The 23,808-nt window shown below is 41.0% G+C and overlaps 1 protein-coding gene across 11 annotated transcripts in view; it reads right to left on the reverse strand.

The window, feature by feature from the left end:
* Nedd4l (NEDD4 like E3 ubiquitin protein ligase) overlaps positions 1-23,808 on the reverse strand; it is a 331,119-nt gene that overhangs the window by 17,052 nt on the left and 290,259 nt on the right. For all 11 annotated transcript variants that reach the window (XM_033757523.1, XM_010635462.1, XM_033757525.1 and 8 more), the window contains 6 exons: positions 20,903-20,961; positions 13,519-13,584; positions 11,642-11,871; positions 9,974-10,095; positions 7,660-7,730; positions 6,216-6,311 (listed from right to left, as the gene is read on the reverse strand). In XM_033757523.1, the coding sequence (XP_033613414.1) occupies positions 6,216-6,311; positions 7,660-7,730; positions 9,974-10,095; positions 11,642-11,871; positions 13,519-13,584; positions 20,903-20,961 (644 nt within the window). The remainder of the gene's footprint in view (positions 1-6,215; positions 6,312-7,659; positions 7,731-9,973; positions 10,096-11,641; positions 11,872-13,518; positions 13,585-20,902; positions 20,962-23,808) is intronic.

Raw genomic sequence — 23,808 nt, forward strand, 5'->3', positions numbered from 1 at the left:
GCCAGGCCTAGTTCATGGGTCTGCAAAGCTGGACTCTATATGTTCACTTCTCTTGGCAGCCTCCATTCCTGCGGAGCCTTTTGCCAAGCTACAGCCTTTAGCTTTGTGTTTTCATTTCCCTTACACCTCATACTTCATTTCAGATCTCACTGCCACAGGATAGAAGGATAAAACAGCATAAGGGCTGCAAGTCCTCGGAAGGCTTAAGAGGTGCCAGGAGCCGGGTGCTGAGGAGGGAGAATCTGGAGGGTAATCACTGGGCTTCTCTTAATCACATTAGTATCTGCAGGCAGTGTCATGGCACACAGAGGAGGCAGCAGACACTAGGAAGGCGAACCACTCTGATGAAGGACATGCAGGAAACCAGATGGAGCTGGCTCTGGAGCCCAGGTGTCCTTTCCTCAGGGAAGCAGTCTTCACCCCTCCACTTTGGGTAGATTTCTGCCACTCTTGTCTAGTTTCTCACTACACTAAATACATCCTTCTGCCTCTAGCATTGGCTTTTTAGGCATCATCATCATTTTCTTAGGTCCCAACGAATCCAATATGATACTAACACAATGTATGGCACAAAGTAGGTGTTCAATAAATACTGATGGAAAAAACCTTAGGACAGCAAACAGTCCTGGTGTCCTGAGCATTAGCGTCTCTATCTTTCTGATAAAGATCAAAGGAAACCAGGACCCTCACAGAGCTAGAATCCCCCTCTTGCAGGTCAAGAGCTTTGTATGCATCACAGCTCCCTGACCTCCCACAGATGCTTTACACGGAATGTTTGTGGGCTTAACTGAGAAACACTGTGGGTCATACTGAGCACATGGGGTTTAGGCAGACCCCGTTTCTGGGTGATGAGCACTAAACACTGGCCCCTGTGGGGTGCAGCCTTAGGGGCAGCCAGTGCCCTCTCCAGCCCTGTCCCTCGCCAGGTTGACTTGCCCTCCATTAGCCTCCCCAGGATGACAGCAAAGCTTTGGCAAGGACAGCACTGTGGCCTCCAGGTCACCTCTTGCTTTCTTCCTTCCATTTTCCTTAGCTTCCATCTGGCTGTTCCTGGAGTGGCCTTGGGCACTACCACCACCACCACCTCCAGGCTCTTAGTCTGGCTTTTTCTGGCTCTTTCTGGCCCTCTCCTCCGAGTGCACAACTAGTTTCTGCCTTTTGACCAACTCCCTTCTCACAACCTTTTTTTTGTCATTATAGTCCCATAAGGAGCCTTTGTCCAACAGCCCTCTCCCCGCTGCCGCCTACTACCACAAAATCCTAACAGTTGGATGCACAGCACATTCTATTCCCTACTGCAGCCCCTGGAAGGGCCACATGCCCTGGCAACTCCTGAGATAATTCTCCTCCAATGGCCTCCTGGGGCCTGTGCCCCGTTAAGAAGTGTGCTTAACCTGGCATGCCTTGTCCTGAAGAATTTCCCTACTGGGCTGCTGTACTTCTTCTCCAGCACAGCTTCTTGAAGGTCACATCCCACGGCCTCTCCAAATAACCTCATCAGACCTGCATCAGATGTGAAAGAAGGAATGTTTTGTTCTACTCTAACAGGTTCTTCTCCTGTGTGTGTGTGCATGTGTGTGCATAGGTATAGAGCCATTCATCCTGCTCGGCATCTGAACTTCCTTCAGTGGACAGGTTCACAGCAGATCCCAGAAAGGAGAAGCTCCAGATTCTCACTGAGCAGGAAGAAAACAACTCACACAATGGCAACAGCTGCAACTCCATAACAAGAAGCAACAGCCACCATGCTTCATGGTCTATTGCTTGTAACTGAAATGAGAGGAGCTCCGGCACAAAACGCTTTGGAAGGCTGAGTGCGTGTCTGTCTCCTGTCTCACTGTGCCCACAGTGCTGCCTCTGCCCCGCTGAGGAGATGACTTTTAGTTAGCAGCTGGGGGCACAGGCCCACCTTGGGTTAGAACCAACTGCATAGCATGGCCAGCATTCTGCAGAGGGCTGAGAGGCTTGCAAGGATACCCTGCCAGTGCTCCTATTTTTGATTCAACAACCACATTTGAGGGCCTACATGTGCCAAGAACCATGCTAATGGCAAGTGTGTGACAATGAGCCAACAGCAGGCATACTGCTGCTGTCATGGAGACAGCCTGGTGGAACAAAGATGCTAAATACACACTTGGACAAATAAATGCAAAGTCCCCCACAGTAATTCCATCAGGAAGACATGGAAAAGAACACTGAAATACAGTGGTACTTTGGCGCTTGTTAACTGGTTCTGGGAGGTGGGACGCATCCCACAAACAACAAGTACCAAACCAACTGTATTGGCTGGAAAGGGTAGTAGATTTAGGAGGCAACTGGCACTGGTAAGTTCTAGCTGGCAAAATGAATACAAAACCAGTGTTGAGACCAAACAAGTTATGAGTAATGGGACAAAATTTTCACATCAAAATGCATAGAGTATCAAATTCAATGCGTTTCAAAGCAGTCAAGTACCAAGGTGTAATCAGCCAAATGCTGACTTCCTAGAGGAAGGGATGTCTGAACTCAGACGGAAGAAGCCTATTCCCAACAGAAGAGACAGCATGAAAAAGGTCCTGAGGCAAGAAGGAGGCCTTCTGATAAGTTCCAGAAGGCCAGAAGAGCTGACACAGAAAGCTCGATGAGCAAATCTGTGATATAAAACAAATCCAGAGGACAAGTAGTGGGGGAAGCCACATAGCACCTCACAGGTCAGATTAAGGACCCAGACATTTACCACATGGGCCTTGGGAAACCCCTGAAAGTTTCTGGCAGAAAAAAAATGACATGATCATTCTAATAAGCTGAAATGATCTTTGCGTCATAAAAAGAACCAAAGAAGATACAAAGAGATTTACAAGGAGCTATGAGAGAAAGTGGTAGCTTAGACTTGGGAGTTGTTGGTAGAACAGAGAGAGGAGCACATGTATTTGAGGACTATCTGGGAGGAACTGTAAACAGGGCTCAGTGGTGGACTGTGAACAGGAAAGAAGAGATCAAAGAGGTACCTTGGTTCATGAACTTAATTTTTTCCCTGATTCTGGTCACAAACCAAATCGGAAAAGAACTGAATCAAATTTTCCCATAAGGTCAACATTGAAACCAACCATTGAATTTGATTTAGTTCTCATCCAATTCAGTTTAAAACTGGAATCATGGAGAGGACTAAGTTTGTAAGCCAAGGTATTACTGTACCTGGTTGTTAATTTGCTCTAAATTCCTGACAAGTATGCGGAGCAGACACATTAGTACCTTGTTCATCAGATTAGTGCTCTAAAAGTGGGGAGAGAGCAATTTAACAAATCAAGCACCTAATCATCTCTCTCATTTCCTGGGTCTGCACTGATTACATCATTCTGATTCTACTCAAAAGTCAGAAGAGTCCATGGCATTAACTAGGGAGATCTGGGAACTGTTTTTAATGAATGATTAGCACCAACTATAATGATAAACAGAAACTTTATTAGGCATCTACTTAAAACCCAACATCCTGCATTTGTTTTCCCTTATTAGTTGGAAATAGTACCTACAGAAGATTTCCCAAAGTTCATTTGTTTCCACTGTTGGTATTATTAACAGATTGTGTGTGTGTGTGTGTGTGTGTGTGTGTGTGAGTGTGTGTGTGTGTGTGTGTGTGTATGTGTACTGGGGATCGAAATTGGGACCTTGCGCTTGTGAGGCAGGCAGCAGAACCACTGAGCTAAATCCCTGGCTCCACTAACTGATTCTGAATTGTGTTATCTGAGTTGGTCATATGGTTTTCTGTTGGTGGATACACAAAGAGGCTTGTTTGTTACTTCTTTTTTGGTTCTTTATTTCTATCCCTTCCTACATGAGTTGAAAATGAAAGGATGTATAGTTCTAGGGGACTATCTATGTGCTGTCCTTCGAAAATTGGCAATTAGGATGTCCACAGATCTAGCTTTAAAAAAAGAAAGCCACTGAAATTCAGTTCTGTTTTTCCACATGATATCTATTACTTACATTATTCACACTTTTTTTTAAAGCTAGTTTAGCACTCTCATCCATTTGCTTAGTAGGCAACTGCCTGCTAACACTGAGACATGAAGATCTCAAGGGGCTTATGGTGCACAGTAAGTCAGGTAAAGACCAGAGGACAGTATGACAGAGGTAATGAGAGAGGGCAAATGAGATCTGGAGAGTCAGCAACAGAGCATCAAGCTGCCTCTGGCGGCCACTGTTCATGGCTCACTAGGATAGTGAAGGTGAGAGGAAGGAGATGTCAGGTGATGAGAGGGGAGGGCAGTGTTGGGTCATGATGGGGCATAAGCCATGCCAGTAAGTTTTAAATTTATACAGACGGTGAGAGGAAGCTTGCGTTTGTCTTTCAGAAACATTACACATGGGGTACACAGTAGGGGGACATCAGAAAATGGGTTGGGAAGAGGACCAGAATATGCAAGATGGAGACAGGAGGATGTTAGAGCAACTCAGACTGGAAACAAGCAGGGCACGACTAAGGAAAGGTACAGATAAGAGAAATAACAAGGACACAGGAGGCTGAGATTTCCATATGATGGAGCATGAGATTCCCACGTTTCATGGATGAGGCGAGCAGAAGTGGGGTTGCAGAGGAGAAAAAGGCTGGAGTGCTGGGAGCCTGGGCCTTGCTGACGAGTGGTTGAGAAGGCTGTTGAGGCCAGGGCAGTTGGAGACTAGGTCAAGATGGGAGCTACAGAGGAGGAGCTGGTAGTAAGAGGCACAGACAGATGCCACTGGTGCCTCCTGTGGTGAGGAGGCCATCCGACTAGTGTGGGTGGGACAAGAAAGCCCCAGGCAGAAGACTGATGGCAGAAGGACCCCAGTGTTTGCCAGGTCAGCAGAGAAAGCACGGCTTAGCCTTTTGAGGAATCTGAAAATCAAGTAGGAAGGAAGGGAACAGAGCCAAAGCACAGCGGCTTCCCCCACTTCTGGGGAAGAGAGCAGGGAGGCACTGGAAGGCCACTTGTGACCCACATGGCTGGGTGTGGCAGCTGAATGAAAGCCCTCTTCCCACTCATTACATGGTCCCAGGCAGGAAAATAATGTGCATTGTCTGTGAGGCTTCTTCACCTCTGGGGAGGGATTTTTAACGGACTCACTGGTCATTTACATAAAGCCACAAGGGCTTTCTCCTTGGTCCCTGAGGTTTTTCTATAAATGTTGCCAACCAGCTGTGAAGGACAACACAGATTTCATGAGATCCACCCCTCCCAAGATGCACTTAGTAGCTGGTTTCCTGGTTCTAAAATATGATTTGGATGCAAGAAGTAATATTGATATTTATGTGGTCATTTTCTTGATCCACAATTTTTGCTCCAAGATGTCATTAATTCTTTACATTTAGCAGTATACAAGTCTTTTCTCTGAGAAATCTCTTAAAATTTCCCCAAGAGGGCAGGGACCTTATTTCGTGACTTCCAAGTAAGACACTGAGCCATAAATGCATTTGTCAACTGTGGAATATACTTTTGATAATCTCTGAAGCAATAAAAATTATATTTCATTTTTCATATAGCAACCCTTAAAATGGGCTCTATGATCTAATTAATTTCAATACCATGTAGATTTGGTCTGAGAGATAGGAAATATCTCTGGGATTTTGCAAAAGTCACATAGTACCTTTAGAATACCTCCCAAGAAGCATTATTACTGAGGGAACCAATGAATCAAGGGTTCAGATTTTAGACCAAAACTCTATGACCCTTAGTACGATCATGAAAATTCCAGACAGGAAACTTTATCTTTAAAAGGGACAGTAAAATAAATCATCCTGAATGGCAGTGTGGAGACAAAGAAAAAAGGAACACCAGAAAAACCTGAGTCATATGACACAAATTTCACTATGACAACAAAATCATAGCGCAGAGAAAAAAAATGCTCCAATGCCCCCGGAACATCACCACTCTTGGACTCAGACTCATATCTCTCAGTAAACAATCACACAAATTTCTAGATTCTAAAGCCAACCACCATATTTGGATTGGCTCCCAAGTAGGTGTGCCAGGCTCACACCCCAGAGGCCTCTGAGAATCTCCATAACTTCTGGGAGAGGAAAAGGTTGTACCCAGGACTTGGCTCCCGTAAGACTTTGAGGTACTGCTATAATGAGATGATGATGCTCACCCAAAACCTCCTGGTAGCTGTGATAAATCATCTAACACAGTTGTGCCACAGCCTATAAAACAAAAATGCTCTTTGAGAGCCATAGAGCTAATGGAGTTGGTCACACCTACCTGCCCAAAGTTTTCTTCATCTATGCAGAACATGAGGTCCAGTTCAGTAGGATCATTTTCTAAGATCCATTTCAAAGAGTTATAGTATTCACTGTCCTACAGAAATGATATACAAAGTAAAATTAAGCATTAAAAAATTCGGTCTGGGGATTTAGCTCAGTGGTTCAGCTGCGTGCTTCATAAGTGCAAGGTCCCCCCTGCAAAAAAACCCCCATGTGTCTCCTTTAAATACTTAAGCCCTTCTAATGTAATTCTATGCAGAATGCTCAAGATTTACACTACTCACTCACTAATGTAAGTGCCTGTTCCACCTCAATCCAGTTCTTTCCCTTTAAAACATAAACAAAAGCTTTCAGTATTAACAGGGGTCTGTAGTCAACTATGGAGTAGGTGGAAGCCACACTTCTGGAGGGTGGTCAAATTTGCCAGATTGACCATCCAGGTCTGTAAAATTTAACATGCACAGACTAACAGATTTTTTTTTTTGTCTTGTAAGAGTGAAAATATTGGAGCAAAATGGGAAGGAAGAGACAATGTTCTAACTAAACACTAATTTTTTTCACATCTGTTCTCTTCTGTGCTCCCAGACTCTTAATTTAAACAAAAAATAAGCCTGTTCTGGCTTCCAGGCAGAAAATCCAGCCCAGCCACGACCAAATATACAATGGAGGGAGCAAGGACAGTGCTGGCTTCCTCCTCCCCTTTCCTATGATTAGGAGAAGCAGCATCAGGTCCATGTGGTCAGTATGGAGGACATGGCTCATAGACCAGCTATGACAAGACACAGGTTGAGGGAGATGAGCTTTCTCACACAAGTAGAGCTGCAAATTCCCCACATGACACAAGGCCCCTGCTGGTGTACTGGCACGTGGTACACACCCACAGGCTCCAGAGGGAAAGGGTAGGATGCAGGGAAATTAACAGGGAAACCAGTGTAAGGATAATGGGCAAATGCTTTTTCTAGTCTAGTATGGTGAATCCACACAGTTGCTGGAGGAACTCCTGTGTCGGTTTTCTGACTCTCCCATTCTGTAGTGGTTACTGACTCCTCCACACCCAGGATGACCGTGATACTCTTCCTATTGTTTGGCCTTGCTTCTGCCATTTTTATGAGATCAGAAAACAGAGGGACAGTCAGTGAATCTCTAGGCATTCAGTACTAGCAGCTTCGGATGAAAAACACAGGCTACACTGAGGTCTTCAAATGCCCCTTGGACTTAATTTGTTCACATAAATTCTGTGCTGGATAAGCAGAGATAATTAACATTTGGGTGTACTTATACTGAGCACCATGATTTTAGAAAATGTGAATAATTTGCTTATTAAAATATTAGGGAGATCAATTAATTTCTCACAACCAAGAGTTCTCTGCAGCAATCACTGTGACTGTGAAGGCGGTCCCCACCCCTGCCCATAAGGTGCAGAATGGTCTATAGTTACTCACCACAGATTCCATGTCATTCAGAGTGATCTGCTTTCCCAACATCATCTTGTAGAATGGTCGGATGAAGAAACCTAAAACATAGCAAAAACTGTGTAGTTTCAAGTCTTTGACACAACTGTGCAGCAGAGCATGAAATAAAGACTAATTTGCTTTCAGTCTGAATGAGAGACCAGGGCAGAAAAATTAAAGGAAGTCCATGAACATCAGTAAGCACCTGGGGAGAGGGGAGGAAGGAGAGCGGCATACGGACAGACACGGTACAGCACAGAGTATTGGAGATGGCTTCGGGGGGAAGGTAAATGAGTCTCTGATGAGGCAGGCATCTGCCAATGAGGCACATGACAGAGGGACAGACTGGGATGTCAGCGGTCAGACAGGGCAGAGGCAGTGTGTTCCAGGGAGGTACTGCCAGAGAAGGGGCTGGCACGATGTGAGGAACAAAGGGAAGGGCTGCTCCTGAGGGCAGCAGGGAGTCGCTGAGAAGCCAGGAAAATCCCATCTGCAGTCCAGCATCACTGCCCTGGTAGTGATGGGGACAAAACACAGGAAGAGAAATGAAGGAGACCCCTGAGAAGGCTACACAATCTTCACTGAGGGAGAGCAGAGGCCTTGGGGAGGCCAGAGCAGAGGGATGACTCTCCCCACGACGATGCCTTGCTGCAGGGACATCACACACCTCCACTCATGGGGCACTGTGCCTCTCCTCCCCCACTGTCACCCCTACACCCTGAGGCCACAGCACAGGCCAACTCCCTTGCTTAACTGGAGTTACACTGAGCATCTGGTGAGGGGAGGGGGTGGTGGCAGACATGCAAAGTGTGCCCTGCCTACAGGATCATTCTCATTTTTAGGAAGCTGAAGACCTGCACATTGCACACATCTATAGGCTCTGGGACTCTCAGTCCTGCTATTCCTGGCACACACTGCAACCCTCCTTTGTGAGCACCCCCACGGCAATCTCTTAGTTCTCTGTCTGCACTCGCTTTGCTCCATCTCTCCCACCAGAGAGCCTTGATTCTTGCTCAGCCCCAGCTCTTCTAAATACCCTGGCCTCTGATGCTCACACACTACTGGCCCCCGAGGTGGCGCCATCCCTGCACCTCCAGTCAAGTCAGTTTCCTTCCTGAGTACTCAATGTGTTCCTTCTTCATGAACCTCTCACTGTGATTCTTCTGCTTTTGTTTCTCTTTTCCTAAAATATGAGTTCACTGAGGTCAGGACCACCTCCTATACTCTACATGCTCCACGGGAATAGCAGTGCCTTTTCACTTGGTAGAAGGTGAATAAACTGCCCTAAGAAGGTAGGAGTCTGAAGAGGGTGATACAATCTATGGCTCAGTGCTACTGCCACAAACATACACGGGGAGAATGAAACAGAAAAAAGTGTTTACCTCCCCTGCTCCAAAATATAACACTGAAATCAGAACATCACAATCAATGAGCAGTTAACAGTAAAAATATACTAAAGGGAACGTACAGAGGGTATATAAATTATTTGTTGAGATAGCTCAGGCTCCATAAAGCCAATTAATATAATTCCTGGCAAATAGCTCGCTCTACGGTCACTGACATGTCAATCTTAAAACTCAATGCCTTTCATTTTCAATCATTTCACACACAAGTTTAAAAAAAATTCTGATGATTTTTCCACACGGATAATTTCTGCAGTGCTGTCTTATAAGTATTATTTTAAAAAAATAAGCCCATAAACATGTGTATGCTAAGCCTATGATATCAATGATACAGCCAGATAGAGGGTTGATTTCTAATTCTTAATGTAACTTGAAATTCTTCTGTGATTTATATGCTTTAAATAAAAGGAGGTTACTCTGTGTCATGTTTCAGTAGGGACTCTAGTATTAAGGTCTTAGCTGAGTTATAACATTACCTGGAAATTATCTAGTCTCATTACATTAAAAAATAATTTGGGGAAAAAAATGGAACAATGGCAGGATATTGATGGGTTAGATAACTGTAAATAACTTTTCAATTAACTGTTCCATCTGTCACCAAATCTAGCTCTCACTAAAGAAAAGTTATTCTGGAAAATATACAAAATACATAAGTACAGAATGTTCTGTGTTTCAGAGACAAAAATTTTTTAAACTGTAGGTAGATACTTTGTCTCCAGTGCCCAATATGATACTGGGGAAAGACCATTACTATGGGTAAAACATAAATATAATTTACTTCATTAAAAAGAACTAGTGAAGCTTGTATTTATAATCTACAATGTGAAAGATAAAACACCTAACAGAACTACAAACAACATTGTCCTATTTTTTTGTTATTTCAAAACTTTTTCGTAACTTACCATCTAAGAGTTTCCCATGAAATACTGCCAGACCAGCAACTCTTCCAATAAAAGTGAAATAAGACAAATGATCTTCATTACAGAGGCCTGAATTGGGATTGATCTGAAGTGTGTAGTTGTCCCTTTTAGGGAGAAAAGAGAGAAGAAAAGCTTAACCACACTTTTAAAAAAGAAACTCAAGAATCTGAATTTTACTTTGCCACTTGTCACTTGACTTACACAGTGGAATCACAAAAATTCTATATTTAGTGGGAACAGGGAGAAGCCAGAGAATGTGACTCACCACTTGGTCAGCTCTTTCTGCGACCAACCACTGAGGTCTACTAATACTGACACATATACCTTACAGAGTAAGTAAAACTTTCAATAACTGCTGATGAGTGCCTATTTTTGATCTGTTAAAATGTCAATTTCAAGTAGTTCAGCCAACTATCTGGAGAATATAAAAGAAAGCTCACATAATAAAGGGGCCCATGCAGAGACTCTCAATGACACGAGCACTTCAGATTGTCTCTGTGGTGATGGAAGGTTAACTCCTTCAAAAGCTTTTGGTTTGGGATAAGATTTTTACCTAAGGGCTCAACTCCTAGGACATGTGACCATCACTCTCCCGAAAAAGGCCTGAAGAGCCCAGGAAGCACAATTGCTGTTTCAGCAATGCAAACTTCAAACTGTCTGAATGTACCCAATGGTTCTCTGTTCTCACAATCATTATAATCAGTAGTTTTAAAACTGGGCTTCACAAACTCCTCTAGGGGGTTTCTTTGGGAACATAGGTTAGAATTTTGTATGCTACCCAGCCCCACACTTCAATAGGTTTATCAATTTTACATAGCAAGCTTTCTCATGCTACTCAGTAACAACCACCAATCACCAAAATGGGCATTTCTTGGCTAAATCAACTGAGAAGGATGTACTGAAGCTGCCCTGTAAATGAGCACTCCTGAGGCTGGCACCAGGGGGAAGACACAGAAGAACTTGTATCTCTTCTTAGAGCCTGGGGCTGGTCTGGTGCCAAATGTCTCTTGGCAAGGTCAATAACTACTGGGAATTCAGGGATAGCCTTGAGCCTTTGAGGATCCTCCACCTGAAGGAAAACGGTCGGTATTGTAAGCAGCCAATGTCTGGCTGCTAAGAAAGTATTGCTGTGTGCCTTAGTTTCCAAGCCTCTAAGGAGATCCTAACATAAGGGACTGCCTGATCTTCCCCTTACAGAAACCAGGCATGGTCCCTTGTGCCCCAAGAGTGAGTCCTCAAAACATACTTTGCCTTTATAGAGTGTGACTTCAGACTAAACTTGTTCATATAATGACTTTTTCTGAATTCTGACACTGACAAATTCTCTTCTTGAATTAATATAATATCACAAACGAAAACTGCCTCTTGTTCCTTACCATAATTATCCAAACACATTTCAATTTCAATTCCATGAACCCAACAGACAAGACAAGAGAAGAATCAATTTTAGGTTTTCACAGAGTACATTATTTCACCATGTAGACTCAGAACCTGTTCTAGATCTAAAAGGGGTGGCAGTGGAAGGGAACTAAAATCAGCAGTACTGATTTGTATCATAAATGAATTACTTATTTTCTCATTAAGTTTAAATTCATTAAAAATGAAAACATTTCCATGGAAAACACATTCCAACGTAGCCCATATACTTACGTTGCAGAGTACTCAAAGAGACCATAGTATGGGTTGAACATCTCTTTGGACAGTAAGAAGAACCATTCTCTGGCTACGCCCCCATAATCCAGACCTTTCTCTGATTCAAATTCAATCCATAACCTAGCTTTTAGGACATCTGGTCTTTTTACAGACATGATTCTCCGATAGGACTCCTCAAATATGTTATTTCTGTGTAGTTTCATTTCAAATCTGTTTGGAATATCAGCCTACAAAGAAGAAAAAAGGTTCATAATCATATAGTAAATACCTTGCTTCCTCACAGGAAAAAAAAAAACAACTCAAAAGACAAAAACCATCAACACAGTGTAGAAATGATGGCAGGCTTTAAACAAATGAGCAGTGACAGGGATTTGAACTGAGATTTTTTTTTTTTCCTTTATGGATTTTCTTCTTTGCACAGAAAGCCTCACAGTGTCAAGGGCCACACAGATGCCCATGTGCAGCTGATCAAGCTGAGTCTGTAATGCAAGTCACAGAAGACAATCTGTTGAGTAGAAGAAAACCATCCTTTTGCCATATTATAAGTAATGTGGGTACTTCTCCATCCACTGCTAAGCAAAGCAGCCACCTCTACATAGACTGCAACAAGGAGGGAGACTTCAGCCCAGGTAATCAAAACCTACAAATTATCTCCACCTGGCCAAGTTGGGACCACTGTTTTCTCCATTCTCATCTCTGGGAGGGACTCCAGGTAGCATGTATGATCTACCAAGGTTACAAGTTCATTTTGTTGTCATGGGTTGTGGCACCCTTGATTATGCTGAGTGTGGGGGAAGTAACTCAAAGGCCATCGCAGATGCTAAAATAACATAGCACTTGAGTGAAGTTGTGAGAATGGCCCCCCTGCAAGGATGAGGTGCAGGGCTGGCTTTGTGCCAGGAGTGAACAGGCCAGGCAGAACATAGCAGTGTAAGTGCCAGAATGAGGCTGGGGACATGCAGGTGAGTCACAAGAACCTACAGAATCGTATATGTTCAAAATCTGAGTTTTTAATGATTTTTAACTTTTTAAATAACCTTTAAAAGTCATTCTAAATGAGGTACTTGAGTCAGAACTTTGGAACAGAAGAAGGAACCTCTGAGTGACAGCACAGGCAGACCTGGGAACACAAGGCATCCACTAGGAGCATGGCACAGGAGGGGCGCCAGGCTCAGCCAACCCTGTGAACCCAGCTGTAGCTGACACTTCCCTTCCTAGTGGTGCCACAGTTGTTGCTGAGCACACTGACAAGAAAACTAAGACCACTGATACTGGAGCAGTGGATGAGAAGTACACAGAAGGCGCAATGTGGAAGAACATGGGTGTGGTGCACTATGAGCAACACAACACTGTAATTCATAGCTCACCTATGAAAACCTTACAGTGTGTTCTGTTTCTAAGCTGCAAGGAAGAGCTGTAATTTCCACTGGGTCCAGTACTGCCAAGTATTCTAATTATGTTATAAACTTTACACTGGAATGAAATATTACAGTTAAAAGTACACTTCCCTAACTAGGATACAGGTTTTCTAAAATATGACAACTATATGCAATTGTATAGTTTTCTCCAGATTTTTTGACTAAGGTGCTGGATTATTTTATTTCCCACAGATCCTTTGTTTCTGTCTTCTGTATTACAAAAGAAATTACCCTTCAGGTGATTTGATATATAATACTGAGTTAATCTTCACTTACCATTTCTGTTAAAAAGAAAATTCAGATTGAAGATCCAGGTGGATCAAAGTTCAATGAAATAAGGAAGGTAATATTTTTAGTACACATGTAAAAGTAACAAAGTTGTCCTTTCTCACTGAAGTAACTTTGGTGACTTAGGAATGACCGAAAACAGCATTTTGGGAAGAGAACATTACTCACAGGTTTCTTTAATTTCTTCCTAAAGTAGTCATATTTCTGCTTAAATTCTCTGGAGTAAGGAACAGCCTGGAAGATAAATTTATAAATATAGATAATGAAAACAGCATGCTTAATTCATGTATACTGAGCTAGCATTCAGAGAATTTCATGAATCATAAATCTTAAAATACTCACTTTCCATATTTTCCACAAAAAATTTACATACTAGCTACAGAAAACATGAGCAATTCCTAGAACTGATTAAGCCTAATTAGCACTGAAATTAGTTTTTACCCTGGGAAACAACTATATTGATAGTCAAGAAATCATGTTACACACACTAAATATGTTTTTTCTATGTCACTTTTCTCAGTCTTTTACATAAGTGTATTTTCTCCCTCCCCAGTTAAGATATACTGGTTTTGACACTTGAATATTCATGCCAAAATGGCATATACTGAGGCCGGGGATTTAGCTCAGTGGTTCAGACGCCTGTCTTGCAAGTACAAGGACCTGAGTTTGATCTCCAGTAACACAAACAAACAAACAAACAAACAAACAAAAAAACCCAAACCAAAAATAGCATATATTGGACATTCTAAAAAGCCTAATTATGTTTTTAAAATCTTTGTGGAGAAATACGAGCAGAAAGCGAAGTAAACTGATACTCTTAAAAAATATATAGAATTGGACTGATGGCATTCTGGATATCTTCAAGTGAGGAGTCACTAGGTTTGCCCCTTACTATACAGTGCTTTTGGGCAAGAACTTCTTTAAATTACATACAAATGACTTCTCTACGAGGCAGAGCAGTAGCAGGGTCTGAGTCAGCTCAGGGATTGTACTCTGGTCCTTGTGCTTGCAAGGCAGGTGCCAGAACCACTGAGGTAAATCCCTCGAAACACAATATTTTTAAGTAGTCATTAGACTAGTCAGTATTTGCTACATTGTAAAGAAGCTTAGATTCAGAGCCCTGACTTGGAGCTGCTGAAAAGGTATAGAATTTTTTTATGAGGCAAAACAGACTGGCCTTTGTATATATACAGAAATAGCTGTGATGGCCTCACACTCAGAGAATGGGCTGCTTTTTAGTGAATAGTATGAATTCTGGCAGAGAATACTTCTGGTGATATTATTTTGGACTAAGCCAATGAAACATATTATCCTCAGTAAAATGTTGCCAGACCTTATAACTTTTATCATGCTTATTCTTAACCATAAAGAGATAAGATATAATTACACAAATAGATATCCCAAAACAAAATAACTACTGTTTTTTTTTGTTTTTTTTTTGTTTTTGTTTTTTTGAGACAGGGTCTCACTATGTAGTTGAGACTGACCTGGAACTTGCTATGTAGCCCAGGCTGGTCTCGAACTCACAGTGATCCTCCTGCTTCAGTCTCCCAAGTGCTGGGATTACAGGTGTGCACCACCACGCTCTGCTAAAATAGCTACTCTTTAAATATCATTTGTTTTGAATCTGACACATCATATTTATATATCTTAATGTTCTAAAGACAATTCATACTGCGTGCAGTCTGATCCTAGTTTTTAGGTCCACCTTCATTTAATTTTCTACATAATTCCATGCTTTTTAGGCAGTGTTTATTCTGATAAAATCATGTATGAATTCTGATTCTTGTCAATATTTGGACAATCATCAACATAAAGACAAGGATACAATGTTCTGATACAAGCTAACAAAGACAATCCATAACACATCATCAGCACTACAACCCATAACAAACTAAAATTTCTTCTTTCCCACCCTTCTTCCCTCTTCTTCCTCTTCCCACCCCGCTCCTTGTTAGTTCACTTGCTCACTCATTCAGCAGACACTTCTGGAGCACCTACTCTGTGTCAGGCATTTTAAGTGCTAAGAAAATACCTGTATATAAAGCAAGAATTCCTTTTCCAGTGTCATTCTGGAGCTTCCAACCTCGTGGAAGCAATAGGCAGTAAGAAGTGAATAAACACAGATAACTGTTATGACTGTGGGTGCAAAAAAGGGATCCATAGACAGTGCAGATTTCTGGGGAGTGATTTTATGTGAGATGGTCAGAGAAGACAGCTTGAGTATGGATTTCTGAATAGAAACGAGAGACACAGGAACAACCAGAAGAGTGAGTGGCAAGTCCAGAGGAGGGAAAGCATTCCAGTGATGGCTTCAGTTAGGATGAACTGCGGTACAAGGGAACTACTCTGAAAACGTTTCCTTCTACTCTCTTCTGTCGGCTCTAGAAGATCTGGATTCTAAAGAGTCTACTACCAGCTAGGATATTCATCAGTGTGTATGCAAGTTCAACAGGCTTAATTAAGCAACAGATTTCCCAAGGAATAGATTTCAAAATGTGGCCCCTAGCCTATGACACCCATCCTCTTGCCTGCCTTGTAACCTGGCTAGATGGAGATGGAGATAAGAAGCTGAGATAGTTCTGTTTGTGCTTTTTTGGGGAATGAATGCATGGAAGTTGAATACTTATTATTTTCCTTTAGCAGTTACTTTCCTCACTACATATAGTTCTCAGTATGATAGAGTAAGAAAGCTAATTTTACATTCTCTTCCTAAAAAGATTCCAACAATACACCAGGACAAAGACATCCATCCACTGAAGCTTCTGAAGAGAATTACATTTACATTTCTTGTATCAGACACCAAAATTAATTGTTCTGTCTTGAAAATCTGGCAACTCATTTTTTCACACAGGATTTAAATTGTAAAATAAACTTTATGATGAACACATCTATGAATTTAGTTGTGTACCAAATATGCTCTTTGTATGGAGGGCGGTCTGCCTTGTGTTGGTGCTCAATGTTTTTTGTGCTTATCATGCAGATGACACTGGCACTCCTGGGAGAGAAGGGCTTGTGCCATATGTGCAGATGTCACTGAGGGCAGTACATCCAGGTTCCAGGGCTGGTCTGAAGCTTGCTTTCAGAGCCTCTATTAAAGTAGGGATAATAACATCTTCCCTGTCTTTCTGAGAGGATTCCTGAGAGTTTCAAATCAGCTGATTAAAAAGTTCTTGGAAAAGTACAAAGTATTACACACAAGCACAATGGTTTTCATTCTAATAGCATGCATGGAGAGCATTCAAGGGCACTACTAAGAGTGGTATCTGTCAGAGAGACAGCATACTGACTTATAGTAATGCTGCATTCAGATACCACAGAAAGGATCCCTCCTCCTTAAAAATATGTAAAAATGTTGGCTATCTCTCTCTCTCTTTTTAGATAAGGTCTTGCTATGCATATGAAGTCTAGACTGGCCTTGAACTCATAATCCTACTTCAGCCTCCTGAGTGCTGGGATCACAAGCATGTGACATCATGTCTGGCTAGAGCTAATATTTTCATTATTTGGAAAAAAGAGAAAAACTACAGGTATCAGATAAGCTGAAAGACTTAAAGTTAGAGAAATAAGTAGGCATTGGACCTACACATAGGAACTTGGGTTTAGGTGTCATCTTCACCCACAGAGATGCGAAACTGACCAACAGTCTGTGTGACCCAGGGAACTACTGCAGAGTCCTCTGCCCAGACCCTAATATCTGAATGGGGCAAGAAAACTCTACCAAACAGCACAGGAAAGCTGCAAGGGAGGCTGATCGTCTATCTAGGACCATACATGGGGAAAAAACCCACAGATATATAATTAATCCATATGTTAGGCCTCTGTCAAAGGGGCTACGAGGCCCACAGTTATCCTGAGTGGCATGTACCGAGGCTGGTAAGCTGACTATAAATACAAGTCAGGACTTATAAAAGCCCCATGGTAAGTCAGTGAAGGTGAAAACACTCACATACTCACACACTCTAACAATGTAAACCGAACCAATAATAAATCACCATTATGAAGACTTTACAGACATAGAAAAAGAAGATTTACTACCCCAGGACCAGATGTAACAGAGTAATCTGAAAGAGGTCACCCAGTGTTTTTAAAATGGTAAGAGATAAATGAATGAATGACAGCATGTCTCAGAACACAAAGCAAAATTTAAAAGACTAAATAGAACTTTAAAGATAATCACTGAAATAACAGACAAATGAATACAAAAATGAATAAAAAACCTGAAGAATTAACTAGGTGAACTGAGTAACAGCTTACTGTACAGCCAACACATGTGAATGAGCGAGAGAGAGAGAGAGAGAGAGAGAGAGAGAGAGACAGACAAGGGGGGAGGGGACAGAAGATAAGAGAATGAGGACAGTTAAAAGACAATAAAGACAGAAAGTGAACCAAATGCTCAGAGTTTTAAAGTCAGATAATCAGAGAGTGGGAAAAATGCAGTATGTGAAGAAATAACAGCTAAGAATTTTCCCTAACAGAGGAAAGATATGATCTCCATACCAAAGAATCTTGAGTTCAAAGCAGGATAAACAAAGAGAAAGCCACATATGCATATATGAAAATGAAACTGCAGAATAGCAAAGACACAGAGAAAAATTCAAAACCACCAGAGAAAAGCTTTAGCCATTGGAAATGACAATTACAACAACAGCAAATGTTTCATCATCAGTTATGGAGGCCAGAAGACACATAGGACTGTCTCTAAAGTGCTGAGGGAATATAACCCAGAATTCTATAATCAGCTGAACTTAACATTTAATAGAGAGGTGCAATTAGACATTTAGAGTTGAGGCATAAAAGAGATCATTCTCAGCCTTGAGTGGACATCAGAATCCCTGCAAAGGCTTGGTAAAACATTCTGAGCTGTTGCTTCAGGTCTGGGGTGGGACCTGAAAACCTGCATTTCGGACAAGTTCCCAGATGATACTGTTGCAGAGAACCATGACCTGTACCATGTACTTCATTAAGAAGAAAACCCAGGAACAAAATGAATGCAACAACTATGGTGGGCAAAGAAATTTGTTTATGTATATAAAAGTAAATAAATATTGACTATTGGAGAAAAAAGATAAAACACTATTTGGAAAATTTAAAGACAAGTTGGTTTAAAACTCTGCCCAGCAATGACATTGAAAATGGGAGTGGGAAAGGGAAGAAAGGAGCTAAAGGTGTAGGGAAGGTGGGATGAGTAGGGGAAGGGTAACAAGGGAAAAGAAAAAAATGTGAGAGAATGAAAAGATGGAAATAAAGTATTTGTAGATGGGGAGGGGAGGAGGGGGTGAAGGGAGGGCAGGGGTAAGGGGAAAAAATGAGAATCAAGACTTGTCATGTGGAGGTACAAGATCCCAACAATGAATGTAACTGTACTGTATCCCTAAAATGTACCGATAAACTCAATTAAAGCTGAAAAAAAAAAAAAAAAAAAAGAAAAAGAAAAAGAAAAAGAAAATGGGAATGGGAAAGAATAGCATTAATGTTCTCTGAGGTCCTGATGATATCCAGGAGTGATTAATTTTAACCTTAAATTAAGCATGTTGGTTAAGAATTTTAAGGTGAGCACTAAAAGAACAGAAGTATAACTTATAATCACATACACACCCACACACACACACACACACATAGTACTCTATCAATTGAAGGTAGAAAAAAGTTGGCACTGCAAAGAGATTGAAAATACACTCTAGGCAAAAAAGAAGAGAGTGAATGTAATTATATAAATCTCAGAAAAAATTGATTGAGCAACAATCACTATAGTGATTTTCACATAACTCTTTGATTAGAGAATGTAGTCAGGAAAAATAGTAATAACACAGAAGACTTCAATCCTATAGGCCTGAACTGAAGGATACATATAGAACTCTATATCCAATCAAAGTCACAATACATAGTTTAAAAACACAAAAATAACTTTATAGAAAATGACCAAGCCTCCAAGGAAACTTCAAATATCTGATAATATTCCATAGCAATATTCTCTGACTACAATGAAAGAAAATTAGGAATAATACTTGGATGGGTGAGACCTCCTCATACCTCTTAGACATTAAAAAAACAGATTGTAAGTAATTACACAATCAAGAAGAAAAATCATATGAAAAACTGCCAAATATTTAGAATAATATGCCAAATGTCAAATGTCTATGCTGTTGATAATAAGTATACATACTATTACTAAAAGAAGAATCACCAATAATAATAAGAGTAAACAAAGGTCTTAGGAAACAGAACAAAATAGACCTTTCTTGAGAGTGAGTCCACCTGAATTTATGAGGCTAAATAATTTTAACACTTAATAAGGACTAACAGTGTTGGAGTGAAGGTAGGTGATAGAAAGACATAGTTGACATAGTTGGAAAATTTTAAATTATGACATGAACCATTTTCTGCCACTGAAAAATGCAGTTTCTTGAACTTACCTATTGCCCAAGTTTCTAATGATGTAGAGTGGAAAATACTTTTCTAACAACCCACCTATGTGACCTTATGTGAAAAAATGAACCACTGTAGTAAGAAAGGTACACAGAAGAAAAAGTAGATAATCATTTTTGGGGAGCACTTTGAATAGGAAAGTCTCAATATAGCTGAATAAATCCAACAAACGGCTAAAGGGATGTCAGTTATCGATATAACCAAAATAACAAAATTCACTTTTGAAATGTAACTGTTGGGCCCTTGGCTTAGTACATGATAGAATAAACTTTAGTTCCTTTCCTTTCTCTAGTCTTTTAGAGGATTCTTTTTTGGTGGTTGCAGGGAAGGAACCCAGAACTACATATATGCATACATACATACTAGGCAAGTATTCTGCTACTATGCTATACTCCCAATGCACAATCTTTTAAAAAGGCCCCAAATCTAGAATCTTTTGCTAAACTTGGGTCTTTTCCTATAATTCCAAAGTATCTCTGTGCATGCCTATAACTACCAGCAAAAGCTACCGGGATATGGTGAGTGTGGTCTCATCCTATGGAACTATCCACAGGGTTCCGCAACAAGTGAATTCTCTCTTCTTCTGTGAACACAGTGTGCTGCAAATACCTTAGGAGGTCACTGTACCTAAGTTAGGATGGATTCTTTTTCTAGCTGGCATGGGCGAGGAAAAGTCAGTGGGTCAGCAAATTTGAAGATTCCTGACTCTGCAAGCACCGGAAGAAAGCAACCTCAACAGAAAAGTCTACAGATGTTTAAACTGGAAGAGATTTAAATGTATCAGCACATATTTACTAACCTTGGCCTAAACAAATGACAATTTTCTACATAGACAGGAGCTGGGAGGATTTGCACTTTTAAATTACCTTTTTACAAAGGAGAAGAAACATATTTAAATGTGCTACCATTATTAAACCACTTTCTTTCCCTTTAAAATGAAAGTCTTGGTGAAAAGGTACATACAGCCACACCTAGAAATGGTAAGGAGGAGATAGGAACAATGTTTATCTGCTTCAATGTACCAGGTCCTCGGTGTAATAGTAATAGTAATAGTAATACACAAGAAACATGTGTTTAGATGAAACCAAAATGTATGCCAAAGAGTCAGAAACAGAATACTGACCGGACCAGTAATAGCTGGGTTCTGCAGTCTTGGGTCTTCCCACTGGGTTATTTTGCTATCTGAAATGTTAAAAAAGAAAAAAAAAAATCAACACCAAATCTATCCTATTTAAAGGATGTTTTAGGAAGAATGATAACTGAATTCTGCAAAAGTTGTCCAGTCCCCTACTTTGTCCCCCAGGGATAAAATTTAGTATTTTAGGGTTAGAAGGTACCAGTACTCTACATGGTAAATTCTTCAAATTCTATTCAGTTAAAAATAATCGAAAATGCACAACTAAAGTGGACCATCTAATTGCACTGTCTTTGGCAGGCAATCTGCTGTCATTTTAATTATAAACCCTCCTTCCAAGGATTTATAACTTGATCTTGATTTTCATTTAATTAAAAAAAGACACAAAAAGTTTTAGTTCCTCAAAAGGTTAACAAACACACAGGATTTTTTGACATTTCAAATAGTTTTTTTATTTGCTTATAGTGTTGAAACACAGCTTTCAATTAGGAATCCTGCACTGATAAAATGAATAATCCATTACATGCGTCACTCACACGCACACAAAAATCAAAGCAACTATGGTAGTCCAAAAAACGAGAATTAGACACAATGAAAACTTCAGAGAATAGTGTCCCTGCAGGCCAGAGTGGCAAAAGGGATTTTCCTTCTTCCAAAGGAGTCAAAGAGAGAATGTCTGCTCAATGCTAGCTATACTGTTACTTGTCTAGGTAATAACACACAACAGCTGTCCTGGGTCACTAGAGATTTATAACTGTGCCTAAGATTTCAGGGATCCTCTGTGTATGCTGGAGGGCCAGGTCTGAAGAGGCTCCTATGAAAGAACGTAGATAGGGCAGATTGGGGAAGATGGGTCTTCCATGTTAGTTAACAAAGGGGAGAAAGGGAAGACAAATGTCTGAAAAGTAACTGTATACGGTTACCCTGTAATTGGGCTGACAATAGCTAATGAATTCAGCTTTAACAACTGCCAGGAATTTCTGAAAGTCTTGTATTACTTTAAATCAGAAGTGAAGTTAAAAAAAGCTTCTCAGGTACATGATCTGTTTAGAATCTTTTATTTTCATGGTGGCAGAACATTCACATGAAGTCTCAACTGTTTGTGAGAACCAAAGTGGAAGCAAAAGGCATTTGTGGGTCCTTTACATTGAAAACAGAAGACTCTGAAAAGCAAAAGTTGCTACTGTGATGAAAAAGAAAAGACAACCAAATAAAGCACACAAATACAGCTCAGTAAAAACTGTGACTTAAAACACCAACTGGGATTATAACTGTATTGACTGAATTTTATCACTGAAACAGAAAATAAACTGCCTATTTCCAACACATGAGGATTCCCAAATTTTCAGACCAGACCTGAACTGCAAGCCTTACCACAGACATCTATTTGTACCTGGATTTCCCACAGGGTCCTAAGCTCCACTACCCAAATCAGGAAGACCATCACCACAACTACTCATGTAACCCTCTCTTCTAGGCTAGCAGTTATCACAACCCATTCACTGTCCAAATCAGGACATGGTCTTACAACTCCCCAGCGGTCATTGAACTGTGCCCCTCTCTGCTATGCTCCTTTCTGGGGCATTCATCTTTTTCCTAGATTATTCTCTAGGCTTCCCTGGTTTTATTCTCATTCACTCCTATCCAAGATATTCTTTTTTTTTTCCAGTACCGGGGATTGAATTCAGGACCTTGTGCTTGCCAGGTAGGCATGTCACCACTGAGCAACATCCCCAGACCTTCAAGACTTACTTGACATCTCTGCCAAAAGGTTCTTTCTAAATTAGCACAAATTTGACTACTGTCACTCCCCTCTGGAGAAGGAAGGCCCTTTGAGCTCCACACTGCTTGCAGAAAGAACCAGAGGTCCCACACTTGGCAGACACCTTGTGACTTGCTGGGTGCCACACCAGCCTTGTCTGCACATCAGTTGGGTGGAACATGTGGCCCTTTCTCTGAACACGGCATACTCTACACAAAGTTGTAGACCTGCACACATCTTCCCTTTCCTATGGCTGCTCTTTGTTGGGCTTACCAGGCTCAGTGTTTCCTGGTGTTTGAAACTTATCTGAAAGTGAAGCCATTCTATACCACCCCTTTCAGCCTCCCTCACTCCAGCATCCAAATAACTGGTTCACACTGCTAACCACAGCTAAGGCACCTCTCCTGGCACTCCCTCTGGACCTAAGCCCCTTGAGGACAGGAGCACTGTGTTATTCATCTCTGCAACTCCCTTTCTATCATCTGACATTGGTTCTGGCAAGTAAGAAGAACTCCATATGTTATCTTTGTAATGACTGAATGAAGTTGATGTGAAAAGTTCTTCTAAAACAGAACCTTTCAGAACCACTCAGGTTCCTGTGTGGTTACAATAAAGATCATTTTCGAAGCTAAGTGTTGGCAGTATGAATGAATGGTGGCCAGTTACACAATTTTAAGAACTTTGGAGTCTAAATTTCCTTTTCATCTTTGAGACATTTTATTTCTAATCAAAGGGCACAAAAGAAGAAGGATGAGAAACACAGACACTTTAGCTACTACTAACAGGTCCGGCAAGACTCTTGGCAGAGAAGACCAAACCAAGAATCACTGGAATTTCTTCTAAATTTTATATTTAAGATACCTGTGGCCAATTACTCAGCTGCTGGGTACATCTGGTCTTGAGAAGAATGACATCTTTCTCATGAGGGCTACACATTCCTTTCCAGTTGTTCCTTTACGTTTTTATGCCAGGACAGAGAGATAGGAGTTAACTGAAAAATGTCACCAAATAGATCAAGGAGTCTGAATTGAAGACTAGAATTAAACATGTGTTGCTCCTGAAATATGGTCTTTAAGGTTGGAATACTGTTAATCTCGAAAATGTCTAACTTATCGTGAAGGATTAAATAATT

This window comes from Fukomys damarensis, unplaced genomic scaffold (assembly GCF_012274545.1).
Source record: "Fukomys damarensis isolate Sample0158 unplaced genomic scaffold, DMR_v1.0_HiC HiC_scaffold_30, whole genome shotgun sequence".
In the NCBI taxonomy this organism is placed as follows: Eukaryota; Metazoa; Chordata; class Mammalia; order Rodentia; family Bathyergidae; genus Fukomys; species Fukomys damarensis.